Source organism: Gymnodraco acuticeps, unplaced genomic scaffold (genome assembly GCF_902827175.1).
Source record: "Gymnodraco acuticeps unplaced genomic scaffold, fGymAcu1.1, whole genome shotgun sequence".
Classification (NCBI taxonomy): Eukaryota; Metazoa; Chordata; class Actinopteri; order Perciformes; family Bathydraconidae; genus Gymnodraco; species Gymnodraco acuticeps.
Window position 1 is genome coordinate 1,121,353 of NW_022990165.1, and position 18,620 is coordinate 1,139,972.

Below are 18,620 nucleotides of genomic sequence, written 5' to 3' on the forward strand. Positions count from 1 at the left end.
TTGCACGTCTGTCCTCTCTGTTGCTCTCCCTGAGGTTTCTCCCATGTTCCCTTTAAACTGTGGGTTTTTCCGGAAGTTTTTCCTTGTACGATGTGAGGGTCTAAGGACAGAGGGTGTCGTATTGTCATACTGATATTCTGTACAAACTGTGAAGACCACTGAGACAAATGTAACATTTGTGATATTGGGCTATATAAATAAACATTGATTGATTGATTCATGTTTTCTTCTTAAATAAGGTCATGAAAGTTAATAGTAACATTTGGTTACAAAAAAGGTATTTTTAGCATTCATTTGTACTTGGCTCAACTCTCTCACATAGCCTCTAGTTCCAAAAAACCAAGGTGACAAACCAAACAAATGGCCAACATCACAATGACTAGGTCCAATACTCTATCAAGTCTAGAGGAATAAGCAACATTGCCATTGCTACAACTTTGCAAACATTGTTATGGGAGATGATCTATACTGTTTTAAAACCGAGGTGAACAGCTTGCTAATAGAGACTACACAGCTCCTGACACCCAGGCTCAATTTCATAATCAAATCCTCTGACATACGTGCGAAGACATGCGAGACAGGTTCCTGGGTGGGGACCTACCTGTGGAAAGACCGCCTAATCGTCAAATACCTCTCCTCTCCGACTGCAGCTGAACCCTGACAGCAGAAGACAGACGGCGTCCTCATTGCTGTGCCCTGAACACCACCTCTTCTCTGACTGCTAGCCCGGACAACCCCTCCTCGCCGCCTCCCGGCCTTGTAACCTGAACGCATCACTGTGGCAGAGGAGCACCTGTAGTCTCTCCCTTGGGGTCTGCAGACTTTAACATTCCTCTGCTTGGTTTCCACTCAGAAAGGGACTTCATGTTTTCCTCCACTTTCTCACTCCCTCTGTTTGCTGTCATTTGATCCTCACGGCAGGATTCCTTCCCCTCCAAAGTAAAAGTTCTGTTTGTCCTGCAATGCCTCTCCTTCTCTGTCTTTTTCCCTCTGAGTCTGTTTGCTGTTGTTCCCACTTTTCACTCCTCCCTCTCTCTTTCTCCCTCCCTGTTCCACTGTGTAAACTCTCACTGTCCCCTGCTGACCTTGGATTCTAAGCATGGCATGAAACTTGGCTTGTCTGTTGCCTACAAATCCCACTCCCTTTTCTTCTCTACCCTCCATTCATTCCTCTCTCTCGCTCTCTGCATCTCCGATTACACACAATCAGTAAATCCATCCTCTGTGTGTTGTACAGATTCTGGTTTACCTTGTTTCTGGTGTGAGCTTTGAGCACACCTACATAGGAAACAAAGATATATGATGTGCCAGGTATGAAGTGATATATCCACTGGGTGTGTGCCTTAAACTGTTTCCTACAACAATAACTGCCCAGGGGAGAGAGTTGGTGGCCTTTTGTTAACGCATGAGTCCATTGTCTAATCTGTTTACAGCATACGCTTCATCAAGGCCTGAGGAGTGTGTGCACCATCATAAGATTAGGCCAGCAATGGAGTTTAGGCTCAGCTCACCTGTTTGTATTGTCTCATTTAGAGCCAAGAGGTCCTGAGAGAATTCTTGCTTTAACGGTATCCCCCGCTTAATTCTGTCCACTGGATGGCTCTGCACAATGAGCCTCTGTCTAATGGTGCAGACTATCTGAAAAGGGAGATGTGAGAATAGGAGGAGGAGGGGGAGGACGGGAGGGGAGTGAAAATCCAACTTTTATCAAAGTATGGACTCCATAAATATTTGTCTCGCTCCTGGATTCCACAGCTCCAGGGCTGCCAGAGTCAGGCTTGTTAGAAAAGCACGATAAGATTGGTGGTAAAGCAAATATTTATCTGCGCTAGTCCGGTGTGATTCTGTTCTCATATAAATAGTTCTATCAGGAAGTTGGGAGAACATTTACAAGTTTATATCCCTAGTCCAGGGGTCGGCAACCCGCGGCTCTCGAGCCACATGTGGCTCTTTAAGCCCTCTGCTCTGGCTCCCTTGAGCTTAGACATAAATAAGAAGGAAATAAAATAAAAGTATTTGTGGGACTATTTATATTTTGTTGCATGGTTGAAAATGTTTCGTATCTTGTATTTTGAGGTGATACTGTGACACATAAATAAAAAACTAAACGGTTTTAATTAGGTCAACTAAAATATGCGTCACATCCTGCTACGGTCCCGCGCTAGCGCCTTTTCCTGCAGGCGAATAACCTGACCCCAGCTTGATGAGCGAACTATGGATAAATCAAAGAAAATAAATCCTGTGTTCCGGAGGTTTACAGGTATGTTTGATATGTAGAGAGAAGTTGTTAAAGGTGCTGCAGCCTTTACGTATGGAGGAGAAAAACGGAAGAGGAAGACAGCTGACGATCTTCAGTCATAATTCAATCAGTTAACTCTTTTTAGGGTGCAGCTAAATGTTTTATTTATTTCAAAGTGGGTCCATTTTAAATTGTATTTTTTTTCCTTCAAATGTGCAGAGGACTCCCCAAGTGCTGTGTTTAATTTATTTTAAAGTAGGCCTGTGTATTTTTTGTAATTCTCCTTATAAGAGTTCTTTGTTTCTTATTAGAGGTTAACAGTTGTATAATGTAATAAATAATAAATGCAAAAAACTAGTTTTTGTCTATGATATAACAGTAAATACAACTTTAAAAGCTATCAAATATGTTTTGTGGCTCCAGACAAAACAAATTGTTGGGCAAAGGGGGCAAAATGGCTCTTTTGGTCAAAAAGGTTGCAGACCCCTGCCCTAGTCACTCAATAGCAAGAAAATAGGGAGCAAAATGAACATGCTAAACCACGGGTGGCCAGACTATGGACTGTAATCCAACTGCGGCCCATTTATGAATGGCCTGCAGTGAAATAACTAGAATAAGGCTTCAGCGTATTTCTAATACATCTGTATACGTTGCACATTCTTGTTTGATTATATAAGTCAGCTCTATTCTGCCATCAGCAAAAAAGTATACATTTATAATATATCTGCCTGAAAACTTATGAACACATTTTAGATTCAGACATTTTTATTCCTCACAAAATTAGCATTTCATTTACACAAAATATTCTAATATTTGAATATATATTATTCAGTTTATTTCTACTGATGCGATTTTAGAAAAAAAATTACAGAAATGGTTTGGTTTTGTCCTGTTTTTTTGTGTAGCATAAATCGAATACATCACACTTTGTTTTGAGACTGTTGTAAAATGACAAGATAAGCCCCTGAATATTTTTTGTGGGAAGTGGGTGATTCAACCATATATTAGATATTGCAATTATTATTATATACCATTTTAGACTGAAAGATATACTTTTTGAAACATGTTTGTACGATAATAAAAAACAAATAATGCCAAACTATTTAGTAGTGTTGAGTGGTTATTTTAATTTAAAAAATGTTTTTTCTTTTGCACTGGGGTTTCTGGTCTATAAACGCTGAAAATTAAGCATTTACTTTTGTTTGGTCATGAGCTAATTGTTCTACTTATAGCTCAGAATCAAACACGTTTGGCCACACAAACTGTTTTTAGCTTTCATACAGTATTTCTGCATTCATCTTTAGACTTATATCGACACACACAAACAAACAAGACATACCTTTGCTAATGCTGCTCAGTTACACGCCTTAATTTCATTACATTATCAAGAGCACCTGACAGTATGATTCCTGTCCTTTAACGCCATCTAGTGGTGAAGGCAGTGAGGTGACCAGGTGCAGTGACTGCCTCTGCAGTGCTCTCACATTCAGTTAGGGTGACATTCTCCATCACACATAATATCCTTAGCATTTAACTTTCACACAACACAATAGCCGACTGTTGTCCCTGATATTTTGCAGGAAGTCAGATGCTTAAAAGAGCTTGAATATTATGTATGCAACGTGAAGACAAAGGATTCTAGATACAAGATAAAGTGTCATGAATGGCAGTGGGATGCTGTAGGGCAGGGGTACTCAAATACAAATCTTAAAAGGTCCAAAATAAATGTTTCAATAAGACAAAGGTCCGTTTATTACGGTCATTCAAACTTTTAAACAATTGCAACAAGATTCTTAACACGAGGTTGCAAAAACAAAAATAATCTGTATGCAGCAGTTTTCATTGTTATTGTGTCTGTGCTTGATCCCTCAGAGTCGCAGTGTAAGAGCTGCACAGTTAGGAATAAAGACAGCTGCACCCTTTTTCATTCAGCATTCCCATTATTGCTTTATAAATGTCTTGCCCCCTTGTGTGTCCACTGAGGTTCGTCAGGCCCAACACATCTTCAACAAACTCCCCCTTTGCCTCATCATAAAAACTCACAAACACCAGCAACTGAGCATTGTCAGTGGTGTCAGTGGACTCACCCACAGCTAAGGAAATGCACTGTGCATTTTTTATTCCATCACAAAGCTGATGAATCAAATCACCAGCCAGTATTTATGTTCTTCTGGTTGCTGTGGAATCTGAGAGGGGGATTTGCTTGATTTGACCTGTTATTTCCTCTTTTTGTTTGCCTTCAACATGGTCTCCATCACTTCAGTCATGCATTCTTTTATACTGCAGTTATTATCCAGTGGAAGGTCCTTACCTACTGGCCTAGTTCAATCAAAGTGGTTACTTTCTGTTGGCTGGGCAGTGTAGTTTTACACACCGTCTTATTTGACTTTCTCAGGACTTAAAACAGTTTTTTGGGGGCAGACCCCCTCAAAGAAAAAAATATATTTACACACGTAAGGTCATCATCTTAATAGTTGTGTATGCTCATCCGTGAGCAGAGCATCAAGTTGACATGTCTATTACAGCTGAATGCGGCGATTACCATCTTGTTCAGCAAAACGCCTCACAAACGTATTAAGATCAACAGCTTTAGTGCGTTTTGATTCAATGCTGAGTACAGCCAAACTGACAGTCTCTTCTCTGTCATTGTAGACCGCAAATACCTCATTCCTTCAGTGCTTGGGTCCGAATGCTTCTCGTTTTGCGCCGTCCAGTTCAAAATGAATCGCCGCCAATCGTATGTCCACGCTCGCGCCAGGACCGGGGGACGTGCATGACGTGCATCTTGTGCTGCATTCACTTGCACTCGGACATTAGAGACTTTCTCTCATAAATGTCCGATGAGCCACAACTTTTCTTTCAAAACAAAGCTGCCAACTGGGGTGGCAAGGCCTATTTTTAGGGTGTCAGTTGCCACCCCGGTAGGTGAAACTAGGCTACTAGCAACAGTACAGATGGAACTAGATGAGCTGTTAACTCTCGCTCTGAATTTTTTATTTTTTATTCTCGCTCTGACTTAGACAGGTTGAAAGAGACACACACATTTTTCCCACCCGCATTCCGCGAAGACCCGCCCTACTGTGCCTCTGATTCGCAGATTGTTTGGGGGGAAAAAACGCTGACTGGATGCTGAATGTGATTGGACCAAAGCGTTGACACACACAGTGGAACAGTCAGACATGCAGAGCGCTGTTTGCAGTGGACATAGCGGAGAATTTTGACTCGTTGCGAATGCGTTGTGGCGATGTCTCACATATAATACAGAGAGATCATACATATGAAAAGTATAATTTGTTCAGAGTCGGGAGACAGTGGTGGTTCGGTCCGGATCCGGACCAGAATCCGTAGTTTGAGGATGCCTGCTGTAGGGAAACAACCTTCCAAAATCACCTACAGATACACATGCACAGGGGCGGATCTAGACAAATATTGATGGGGTGGCAAGAGGGTGGCAGGAGATTTTGAGGGGTGGCATCCCCTGACAGAAGTATATGCTGATTTAAATCGCAATCATATCAATCAATGTGTAATGTGTAACGGTACACGTACCAGTACTGAAATTATTCGGTACGGGCCCTTCGGTTCGGTACACTTGTGTACCGAACGAATATAGCGTTAAACGTAAACAATTGAGAACATGAACAACTTTCTGGAAGTAATCTCAGGTATATATCATAGAGCGACCAAGTCATTTCATTGGACGAGAGGCATACTATGAGAGCTGGTCACAGGGATGCGTTCAAATGTAGTCAGTAATTTGAGGAACTGTCGAAATGGCGAACGCAGATAAAGTTGAGCTGAAAATCCTCCAGCATCATTGAAGTCTCCGGTTTGGGAACATTTTGGTTTCGCAGTTACGTACAAGGATGACGGACAAAGACAGGTGGACCGAACCAAAGCTGTTTTTTCGGCATTGTTCAACTAACATTGGTTACGCGGCTGGCAATACATCACACTCATTTGAAAAGGCATCACCCGAATGTGAATATCACCGGTACCAAAAGAAAAAAGACTGAAGTGCAAACCCAACTCCCGCTAGCATGTGAGCCTCCACCACTCGCAGAAAGTTCAGACCGAACCAAAGCTATTACAAACGCCAAATATCCTTATGTTGCCATGTTAGCAAAGCGCTACCTGGCTGTATCTGCTGCCACTGTCCCTAGAGAGGGTGTTCTCCACAGCAGGAGACATTGTTAGTGCCAGCAGATCTGCCATTTCAGCAAGCAATGTGGACAAGTTCATCTTTCTTTAAACAACATGAAAATACAATGACAAGCAAGTCCTAATGTCAAGCTGGCTGCTTAGGTACTAGTTCAGTTCAAATACAGATTATTTCAGTTCATCGAAATGCTGCACCTTAATGTTTATTTTACTATATGTTGTATTTATTTGAATCCAGTAGTCACAGTTTAACACAAATTAAAAAAATGTTTTTAATGTTTTGTGATAGTTTTTTCTGCTTTACCGAAAACGTAACGAACCGAACCGTGACCTAAAAAACGAGGTACGTACCGAACCGAAATGTTTGTGAACCGTTACACCCCTACAATCAATGTTAACTTGGAAAGCCACAATATTAATATTTTAACTCAATCACATAGGTGATATTATTGTGGCACATCAGTAAAGCCTTACAAGGTGGCAGACGTAATTTAATGAATTTTAACTGAACATTAACTGAATGAGTTTGTTTCACTCTTAGACCAGCAGGGGTACCAAATCTATGCAGACTGCTGCAATAAGTACATTAATTAACTGTCTCATCGATGTTTGTCTGAATGAATATGATACTATTAACAATCATATTGTTCCTATCAGCTGTTAGGAACAAATTAAATCTATTATTATTATTATTTATTAACAGTGATTGCACTGTTAATAAATAATAATAATAATAATAATAGATTTAATTTGTTAGCGTTTTTACAGGTGCTCAAAGACGCTTTACAGATATAGTGAAGAACTGTTATGATTCACATATTCATTTATCATTGAATAAACTATATTTTTTGGAGGAGTTAATAATGAATGTTCATCAAGATGCTTGCTCACCCTCCTTCAAATTTGAAAAACAAGTAATTATATCATTATTGATATACAGTTACAACCTTGACTTTACATCAGAAAGAACAAACATTAAAGAAGTGACTAACTGCATCAGTTAGGGTTAAAAAAAACAAACGTGTATTCAGCTAAAACATCGCTGCAGTTATTATCCAGTGGAAGGTCCTTACCTACTGGCCTAGTTAAATCAAAGTGGTTACTTTCTGTTGGCTGGGCAGTGTAGTTTTACAGTCTTATTTTACTTTCTCAGGACTTAAAACTGTTTTTTGGGGGCAGACCCCCTCAAAGAAAAAAATATATACACGCATACAAGGTCATCATCTTAACAGTTTGTTATTCTCATCGAGTCATCCGTGAGCAGAGCATCAAGTTGGCATGTCTATTACAGCTGAATGCGGCGATTACTATTTTGTTCAGCAAAACGCCTCACAAACTTATTAAGATCAACAGCTTTAGTGCGTTTTGATTCAATGCTGAGTACAGCCAAACTTGACATTCTCTTCTCTGTCATTGTAGACCGCAATTACCTCATTCCTTCAGTACTTTTGTCCGAAAGGCTTCTCGTTTTGCGCCGTCCCCCCGTTCAAGTGAATTCGCCACCAATCATATTTCCACTCTCGCGCCAGGACCGGGGGAGGGGTTACATGACGTGCATCTTGTGCTGCATTCACTTGCACTCGGACATTAGAGACTTTCTCTCATAAATGTCCGATGAGCCACAACTTTTCTTTCAAAACAAAGATGCCAACTGGGGTGGCAAGGCTATTGTTTAGGGTGGCATTTGCCACCCCATGCCACCCCGGTAGATCCGCCCCTGCACATGCACATGCATGCACACAAATATGACATATGCACACACACACACACACACACACACACACACACACACACACACACACACACACACACACACACACATAAACACCAGCCTGACAGACAGCAGAGGGACCACAGGCAGAATCTAGCCATGTTTACTCAAGCTCCTCAGCTCCAAAATAGCACTGCAGCACTGCTCTGCTGCAAAAGGGGGGCAACACAAGTTCATTCATCTGCATACTGACAACAGTCCAACTACTGGAACTGACATCAAAATTAAGGCAGTAAAAACAGTGTTACAATCCCTAGCATCAACACCTGATTATGATGTGCATTCATGTTGCCAATCTCAGGAGCATTCAAGGTGAACATTTTACCTAGGGAATGAACTGGAATTTATCGACAATTTATAGGAATTACCGAAAATAAAATAGAAATATTGGGGTTATATGCCCAGGCTGTATTTACCATGTCATACTCAAAGCTCACCCTTTCATACAAAGTCATAAGGAGACATAATACATTAATTTGTCGAAATGTGTGAAATATGACACGTGGTGAGTTAGGTGCTAGCAAGTTAACACATGTCAAAGCTAATGCTACTTTTAAAATTCGACGATGTAGGCTAGGAGGTATACACTTAGGGTGTAAATGTAAGTATTCATATATAAAAAAATATGTTTTACAATTAGGAATACATTGAAATAAAACAATTATAACTAAATTACCATGCTAATCCTACAGAGCCCCTAAAGGGACATGTAAAAAAAAAAAAAAAAAACAGAGAGAGAAAAAAAAAAGTCAGGATAACGAGTTAGTATCTCGTGCGCACGAGAACGTTTCTCGTGCGCACGAGATACTAACTCGTTATCCTGACATTTATTTTACTAACTCGTGCGCACTTTTTTTTGTTGAGAAAGTTACCGGTGCGCCAAGGAGGAAGTGAAGCGCACAGGAGACAACCATTTCATTGCAGACTGTTATGTTTATGTGGGGAAATGACAGTGCATACATTATTTGAGATATATATCGTACTTAGACGGCTAGTGACGGGCGGCCCACTTTGGTACCGGCCCAATGGGATTCGTCCCGAACGTCCCGATGGCCAGTCCGCCACTGGCTCTGTGTGTGTGTGTGTGTGTGTGTGTGTGTGTGTGTGTGTGTGTGTGTGTGTGTGTGTGTGTGTGTGTGTGTGTGTGTGTGTGTGTGTGTGTTCTGAGTGTTTGTTTCCCTATAAAACAGCTGCGGGCAGCAGGTACTCGGAGAGTCACGGACATTAATTCATAGATCAAAGCAGACTGGTTTACAGACTCGCCAGTGTTTTGCCAATCCGGTGCTTAAACCAATAGCTCTACACCCCTGGCCGAAATGTCCATAAAATTAAGTCTGACTTCAAAATATATCTTGTACGGTGAAAAGTACTGAAAAGCGCCTATTACTACACGTAGGTCTTCAACAAACAGATATTTCCATTATCCATTTATCATTTGATGATTTAGTCTATAATCATTACTAAACAAAAAAGATTAACCAATCATGAAATAAAATAGTTGCCAGTGATTTTCCTGCCAATTAAGTTATCATTGCATCCCTTTAGTATTGACTTGCTGTGAACTCACCTTGGTAATGAGAAAGAAGGGTTGCTGTACCAGCTGCTCCCCAGCTGTGAATACCCTCGTCCTTTGGGTGGCGTGTCGTCCGAACCGCTGCTCAGCCTCTCGCTGGACGGGGCTCTGGTGGCGTCCGAATCCCCAGTCATGGTAAAGATTGAATCGGAGATACTGGGCCTCTCATCGTGTGCCAGTGGGGCGAAGCTGAGCTGGACGATCTGCCTGGTGCTCTGGCAGACCGGACCGTGGATGGCAGGGGTTAATGTGGGCAGGTCAAAGGTCAGGACGGTTTGGGTGCTCGAGGTAAGCAGCTCCTCGCTGTCCAGGCTGTTGTACGAGGTGCCTTTGGCTCGGTGAGACTCCATGATGCTCTCAAAGTGGCGGCTGAAGGTGTCCTCTGCAGCACAGCGAGGGCCGGAGACCAAGATGGGGGATTTCAGGGCCGGGTGGTGGTTGTCAAAAAATGTTGCCATTGGTCTGGATAGAGAGGGAGGTTTTAGGAACGCTGCAACAACACAGCTGTGTTTATAAAGAAAAGGTTAAATGTGCAAGGACACATCTAAAAAAAAAGAGGAACTCCAACTTTTGAAGCAATAGTTTAAATGTTTTTGAAGTAGGGTTGTATGAGGTACTTATCCATATACCTTGCTATCTTTACAATTGTTACTGCTTTACCTTGCTTTCAGACAGCACTTTCCGACAGGAAGCTGAAGCTGTTATCTATGCTTTGCCCAAAGCCACAAGACTGCATTGAAAAAACACACATTTTACCCAGAACACTGAGTTGCTGGTCTGCTGCTTACTTGATTGGTTATTTTGGTTGTGTAATTGATTCACTTTGGTGAATCTAAACCAACCAAAGTCACAAAATAACACACCAACTGCTAACAGATCAAGGCAGAAGTAAATCAGCAACTCCTGCTCTCTTATATAGGTTTGGTGGGCTTTTTTATGTAAACAAAATAGGTTTTTCAGCTGCTTTGCTTCCTTGTTGATACTCCTATGTATTTGTCCATACTCTGGGTGTTCCAAACACTAACTACTGTATGTAATACATTGACTACAGATAAGTACCTCCTTCAATCTCCACTTCAACACATCACAGAAAACTACCTACAGTACAGTATGTGTCTGTCTGTATTGTTAGACATATCTGTTTACAATCTACTTGAAACATAGGTTTCCAACCAGTGAGATCAAATTCAGATAAAAATACAGTTAAGGGGAAGATCCTGCTTCACTATAGTGTTTGTAAACATGTGTGTGTTTGCAGCTTTGTGTATGCCTGTGAGTATGTTTCATGTTCACCTCTTCATAAGGTGACCAAACACCTCTGGGTCCTCCTCAGCTGCATGCTGCTGCTTCCTGTTGTCTCCTTGCATCCTCACACTGGCCCAGCTCACCATTTCTTCCTCGTCATCTTCTTCTTCTTCTTCCTCCTCCTCCTCCTCCTCCTCCTCCTCCTCCTCCTCCTCCTCCTCCTCCTCCTCCTCCTCCTCCTCCTCCTCCTCCTCCTCCTCCTCCTCCTCCTCCTCCTCCTCACCCTCTCCCCTTCTCTTCTCTGTGACCTCCCCATCTGTCCTACCATAAGCCAGACCCCCCAGTGGGCTGCTGCCTGTACCCGAGGTGCCCTGGACGCTGCGGTTACTCCCAAACGCAGAGTCTGCGTCGTCCAGCTCCGCCAGCAGCACCTCGTCTATGTCCGTCTCTCGGTAGCAGCGAAGAGGAACTGCATCAAGGTCAGTTTTCTGAGTACTTTAAGGTCCGGCGAATAATGCCAGTTTTGGGGGAAGTCCCGATGACAGCTGGAGGAGGGGTCACCAGCTCTACCTCGACCTGTTGTACGGTGTGATTGGCAGAAAGCAGAGGGAGGGAGGAAGGGGGAGTTGGTGTGGGAGACTCGCTGGAGTTACCACTGGGAGGAGCTGTGGAGGCTTCCAGAGAATCTGCAGATGGATAGAGTTAAATATCAACCATGCTCGAATGATAACTCCCTGTTTTAACTGCATGCAAAACATATTTAGATCTTATCATGATTAAAAATGAGAATGAAACCTCAATACTGTCTTTGGTAAAGACCAAAATCAAACAGTATCCAAAGGTACTGAAAGATGGATGACTAAATCTCTCTTCGGATTCAGTATCTTTATTTGTTTTGGCATGGTGACAGCTGACTGGTTAAAACTCCTCTGCATTTGTTAGACATTTCAGCTGAGATATGAGTCACTTCACAAGCAGGATTTAATCAGCTCATTCAAGAGTTTTTACAATACCAGAAACCTTTGGGAAACAGCCCTCTGAGAGTGTGCAGAAGGGAAATGCCAATTACTTAGTGCTCAAATAAATGGGCTAAGATAGGTGTTTCAATAAGACATCTCTGGCAGTTTTTACCTATACAAATGTATGTTATTCTTGTGGTCTTTAATTTACAGTAAAATCATATCTCTCCTAACACGAGACACAGAGTGCAGAAGGGAATTTGAACTGATAAGCGACAGTCTGTGGAGCAGTTTCTCTACCAGCTTAGCAGGTCATAGAAAAGAAGAAGATTTTGAGGTTTTAATTGTTGATCTCATCTATTAATTTACATGTTTACATTATTTCTGTTAAGATTTACATGTAAGAAATTAATTTTAAAAAATACCTCTGTAGTATGGACTTTCATTTTTTAACGAGGTTCTCTATTTCCTCAAACAGCTGGTCTTTTAAGTTTTTAGCAAATATTGCTAAAAGAGGAGGAAGTAGTGCATTTGTTAGGGACTATTTTAAGCAGTGAAACCATCATGAAAGTGCAGTAACTAGATGAAATTGAGTTGGACATGCTCTCACTTTTCTCTCCCCTGCTAGCAGCCTCCTCAGCAGGGGTCCCAAATAAAAACTCCCACTTGGCACGAGCGATCCTTTGACAATGGAGCGAGGGCACAGGCAATGCACAGCCACTGTCCGTCTGAAAGACAAATACAGACACGTGAGAGACTAGCTCTGTGCAGCATTAAAGGGATAGTTACAGAGATACAGTTAATCACTTTATTGCACAGTTAGATGAAAAGTATCCCCCTCATGTCGGAAAAAGTTAAGCTGCAGTCAGGGGGAATAATCTGATGTTATGAAGGAAAACTGATTGTGTTGGTATTGAACAAAGGAGAATACAAGATTCTACATAAGGGGCCGTTAAGGTGTTTATAGATAGATTTTTAAAGTTTGGAGAGAGTCCCTTGTACTTCCTGTCTTAATGCTAAGCTAGGCTAAAAGCTGCCTGTCTCCAGCACTCCAGCTCTATACTTAGCACAGACATGAGATTTGTATCAATGTTGTAGGGAAAGGCACTAAAGGTAAAATTCCATACATTTTGCAAGGCATTTCAACTGAATAGGGCAAAAATATCTAATTAATAGATATCACCTTAACATTTACCTTATAGATTACTCTTGTTAAGACATTTATTTTATTTAGCATACAAGTTGTCTGAATTGTTATATTGTATATAGCCATATACCGCATTATCTAAAAGCTACATTTAGGTGAATCTGTGAGGAATCTACAGTTGTCAAATGTTGTAGTAAAAAAGCCCCTAAATATATACTGTCGATGTCTTTTTCAACGACTTTCAAAATTGACATATACGTCAAAAGAAATTCTCCTGAAGTGTCTCTCCTTAACTCAAGCATGTACAAATGTTGTTAAAAGTTTACAGTTATAGGCTAAGAAAAGGTTGTTATTTGAAGTGTTGTTGTTAACCCAATGCCCACCTGTATTCCTGAGGTGGCGGCCCCGGTCTCGTTGCTCTGGTGACTGGACTGACTGGACTGACTGGACTGACTGGACTCAGGGGACACACAGTCTCTGTCTCCCAGGCTTCCTGTCACCCCGCTGGAGCTCCGCGAGGAGGAACCTCCCATGGCTCCGTTCTGCTCTGCCTCTTGAGCCTCCCCTACCCCCTGCTGCTCAGCCTCAAATCCCTCCATCTCATTGCCCTGTCCCTCCTCATCACAACCCTCATCCTCCTCTGGAGAGTCTAACGCTACGGGGCCCAGAAGCAGGATCTCTCTCCTCCTCTGCTCCGCTCGTTTCTGCTGTGCTGTCGGACTGAGCGGTCTGCGATGGTGACCAGATGGACAATCAGGAGTTTGGTCATCGATGCACCCTAGACCAGCCACAGGGCTCGGCATCGGGCTGTTCTCCACCTCTTTCCCCCACTGCTGCCTGGACGTCCAGCTAACTGGTGCCTCCTCAACACTCTGATTGATGAATAGCCTCCTAGCGAGCTCAGTGCAGTCCCCTCTCTCGAAACAGCTCAGGTCTCCTCTCTTATCGAGACTAGGGGACCAGGAGTCTCCGGTGTACCTCGGGAGCTGCCGGCGATGTAGGGTGGGGGTATCCGGTGCTCGGAGTTCTGCTTGGAATAGCCTGGGGTCCCTTATGGGAGAGCTGAACTCAGTTGGAGGATAAGAAGGACGTAAAACTCGCGAAGGTATGGCGGGGGAACTTAAAATCGAGCTATGAGGGTGGGACTTCTGAATGAAGTCCTCCTGGTGTGTTTGATGATTAGTACTGGAGTTGGTTTCGTGCGAGTGCAAGATAGATTGAGAGAGAGAGTTTTCCGGCTGGTGAGAGTCTGTGTTGTCAGTTGCTGGCGTTTGTTGGTCATTTAAAGGGATGTTCATCTTAAGCGTTTGTTTGAGTTGTGCATTTGGTGCTGAATGTTGAAGTTCTCCAGCGGGCTCTCCTAAAGCGTTGTGCAATGAGGACCTTCGTGCCTCTGTGAAAATAGAAGATACTTTGGTGGCCTCCTCTGCTAGCCTCCGGGCTACCTCAGGGCTATGAGCCGGAGAGGAGGGTTTACTGTCACTTAATTGATTCAAGCCCTCAACTACATTATTGCCAAGTTGGAGGATTGCTGCCTGCGGCGAAGTGCTTCTGTTGGAAGACTGGTGGACATTTCTTTTTGTGGCTGGACTTCGGACTACAGTTCTGTCCTCTGCAGACCAGTGAAGAGGGCTCTGGGACTCAACGAAAGACTCAGGCTTCACGTTAGATGAGTGCCTGGACTTGGAGGATAGCTGGTCTGACGCAGGGCTCCGAGGCAGCCCACAAACAGCCTGGCTCCTCTCCGTGAAGTGGTCTTTGAGGACACCCATGTTCTGACGCTGGACAGGAGACCCAGCCCAGGACTGACAGCGCGGCTGTTGGTTATAGCGTGACGATGCGTCCTGCTCAAGTGCATGGGCCAGCTTAATCCTCAACAGAGGGGAGCCGAACTCCTCCACAGCCCTCTGGGTAGCTGCCCTGCCGATGGGATCCAGAGCTGATTGGCGAAGTCCAGGAGAGAACGTCTGCTGGTGACTTCCTGGAGATCGGAAAGTCTGCTTGGGACTGGAGCTGCACGATGAATTGGGACTCCCAAACCAAATTGGGTCGCTGAGTCTTTTACGAAAGTGAGAAGGGGTGGATCTTTCCTCTATAGTACCTCTTTTACATGGACTGTTCACGTTGGACTTCTCAATGTAACTAAAGGTAACCACAGAGCGCGTACCATCACTGACCCTTCCCCTCATTGAACCTCTGGCAGTTGGGAGGAGTGTGAGGGGCGTCAACCTTTCCCGAAGAGGACATCATTTGTGGCGAGTGAAAGGCAGACGCTCCATCACACGGTGCACTCCAACGCTTGGAGACTGTAGGGGAGCTGCTGGCTTGCTGGAGCTGGACGTTTCTATAAGGAGACTGGTTATGTTTGCAGTCTTGAAGGAGACGCTGAGCTGTGGAGGTCTTAGTGACGGAGTTCTGGCTTGCTAGCTGAGACAGGAGCTCAGTTGGACTGTCCTGAACCGAATGCCCCTGAGCAATCCCTTCCTTCCCTCCTGCCTGATCTGGGGCAGACCTCACCTCTACATACAAATGAAGTACTTTTCCAGACTGGGACATGACCTCCTCTCTAGCCAAATTGAGGACAGACACAGAAACTGAGTGGCGAGAGAGAAAGTCTCAGACAGGGTGAAAGAGACAGAAACAATGGGAAGTTCCTCTTTGTCCTCTTGTTGTATTTGTCAGTTTGTTTTTCTGCTGGTGGTGCTTGTCAGTTTATTTTTAGACGGTCTTTCTTCTCCCTCCCAGAGCGTCTGTGTGCAGAGCAGAGACACACAGGCTGAACGGCCAGAGGACAAACATGCCCATGGGACACCTCCAACTGTCCCCTATTCTTCATACCTGTGAATGAGAGAACGGAAGATCTGTTACTACTAGTGATGACAGATACACACAGAATATTCCAGAATCTCTGAGGCCCTCATTCACTTTTAAGACGTGCTACAATGTTCTCTTCATTGTACAATAATTTCAAACATACCAATTAAAGGATAAGGTTACCCATTACCAGCCATGTTGCTGCCCATTACATTTCTTAATTTTATCAAATGTTCAATACTTTCAATGTAAAGACCAAACAAATGTGTTTCCCGTCTCTATCAGCTTACACAAAAAGGTCACAAATATAGCGGTAGAAGAAGGATTCAGTTTCTATACTTCAGTAAAAGTACTGATATCAAACTGTGAAAATACTCCACTACAAGTAACAGTATATAAGTATTATCAACTAAATGTACCTTAGAGTAATTTTTCAGAGCTTTACTATTATATATGATATGATGAGTATATGATTGTATGGATTAATATTATGTAGAATCAATGTCTACATCTATCTTTGAAAAGACAACTTTTATGAGCTAAAAGAAATTCCCTTTTTATCAGCTTTGTGATGGTGCATTTTCCACCTTACAGGGTTTTCTAAGTAAGTAAGGGAATTTTCTCCACCCAAAAAAAAAAATTCAATGGACATGGAGGATGAAAATTGTAATCTATGAAGTAACTAAAGCTGAAATAAAGAGGGGTAAAAAAAAAAAACATTGTTGTCTCTGAGATATAAAGGAATAGAAGTACACCATATAATAAAATTGAAAATACACAAAAAAGTACGGTAACACTTTATATTAAGGTACACAAATTAACCATCAACTAGTTGTTAATTAGCATGCATATTAGCAGTATATTGGCTCTTTATTAGTAATTATAAAACACTTATGAATGCCTTATTCTACATGACCATATTCTACAAGTAATAAGCCATTAGTTGAGAGTTTTTCCTCAATAACCCTCTAATTAGTGCTTATTTATTGCAAGTAAGGAAGTTGTTGTACATGAGTTTTGGTCTTAATATGCTCTGCTCAATATGGGCCTAATAAGGCAGTAGTACCACAAGAATAGTTATTCTCCCATAATAACACTTAACAAATATGATCTCTTCTTATGTAACAAGACATGAAACTATAAGTGTTAATTGTGTCTAAATAACTCAAAATTAGGTATTTATATCTAAGAATATATTCCATATTTTAAAGTGAAGTCTTGTTCATAACCAATAAGCTATTAGTTTGACTCTAATTAGGTATTTCTATCAATGAATATATTCCCTATTTTAAAGTGAAGTCTTGTTCATAACCAATAAGCTATTAGTTTGACTCCAATTGACCTGAACATGTTCCCTATTCTAAAGTTGCCTCCTCTTCACACTTTGTAAATACATTATAGCACACAACTACTGAAATTAACCTCAACAGTACATGAACAAAGTAGGCACACGTTGAAATATGTTTTATTAATGAACCACTGAAGAGAGGTTCAGACACATACCAAAACATGTCAAGTTTCTCCAAGGCTGAGAACACATATGCAGCCTACACGTTTTAATAAAAACAGATTTTTTTTAACAGATTTTATTTATTTGTGATCATACTGTGTGACCTGCTTGTATGTACTTACACAATATGTGTACTGTTCTCTCTATGTGTTGTACTGTCTCAGTGTGAACATAGATTAAATAGCCAGCCAAACTCTTTTGAGAGCCAGGGAATGAGCAGCCATGCTCCTTTATTGACTTATTTGCAGTCCACTGACAGTGAAACTATAAAAAAAAAGAAGTTACAAGGCACTTAATGATCTCATACATGCAAGTGTAACATACACATATTAACACATAGGACCACTAAGTGTAAACAAGGTAAATATAGCTAATGCTAGCTTTGCAATATAAGCATGTGTACAGGCCATGGGTGTATAATAAGAACGGTACAGGCTAGTATGGCTAACGCTGGCATGTATGCTAACACTACCGTGTGTATGCTAACGCAAATGCTAGCGTGACTAACGCATTTTCTCATTGTGTTTAAACCGTTTAAACATCTCCAAATGTCATCACATAAACACAATACATGTTACTAATCCTTACAGTGTAAGTGTAAGGCTTACACTTACACTTACAGTCATTGCTTTCGGACGGAATTTACCCTTTTACTCTTCAGGTTGCAAAGGGAAAATTAGTAGCAGTCTACTCATTGATGTCTACTGCCATGCTGTATTCAGTTCACTTTCTCCTACTTCCTGTACCCGGTTTCTTGACTAACCTTCAGTACAAATTTTACAAATATATAAATGTGCAAATATGAAACATACAGGTCAATATCACCTTGCTATTGGTAGCTGAACTGTCAATACCACAACACATATTCTTAGATATAAATACCTCATTTTGAATTATTTAGACACAATTAACACTTATAGTTGAATGTCTTGTTAATAAGTGTTATTATGGGAGAATTACTATTCTTGTGGTACTACTGCCTTATTAGGCCCATATTGAGCAGAGCATATTAAGACCAAAACGCATGTAGGCTACAACAACTTCCTTACTTGCAATAAATAAGCACTAAGGGTTATTGAGGAAAAACTCTCAACTAATGGCTTATTACTTGTAGAATATGGTCATGCAGAATAAGGCATTAATAAGTGTTTTATAATGACTAATAAAGAGCCAATATACTGCTAATATGCATGTTAATTAA

At 41.8% G+C, this 18,620-nt stretch overlaps 2 protein-coding genes across 4 annotated transcripts in view; both read right to left on the minus strand.

Moving 5' to 3' along the window:
- The window catches only part of LOC117547049 (PH and SEC7 domain-containing protein 1-like), a 73,176-nt gene extending 62,008 nt beyond the window's left edge, over positions 1-11,168 (minus strand). The window contains exons 1-2 of one of the 3 annotated variants that reach the window (XM_034217507.1): positions 11,038-11,168; positions 9,739-10,206 (exon numbers count right to left, since the gene is read on the minus strand). In XM_034217507.1, the coding sequence (XP_034073398.1) occupies positions 9,739-10,206; positions 11,038-11,135 (566 nt within the window). In that variant the 5' untranslated portion in view covers positions 11,136-11,168. Of the gene's footprint in view, positions 1-601; positions 977-7,830; positions 7,895-9,738; positions 10,207-11,037 lie in introns of those variants that run through there. The other 2 variants (XM_034217509.1, XM_034217508.1) reach the window with 2 other exon arrangements.
- An 84-nt stretch (positions 11,169-11,252) lies between these two features.
- Positions 11,253-18,620, minus strand: part of LOC117547065 — a gene marked incomplete at its 3' end in the record, with an annotated part of 32,521 nt that continues 25,153 nt past the window's right edge. Inside the window, 4 exon segments of the mRNA XM_034217529.1 lie at positions 11,253-11,474; positions 11,476-11,675; positions 12,559-12,676; positions 13,479-15,933. Of these exon segments, the coding sequence (XP_034073420.1) occupies positions 11,253-11,474; positions 11,476-11,675; positions 12,559-12,676; positions 13,479-15,284 (2,346 nt within the window).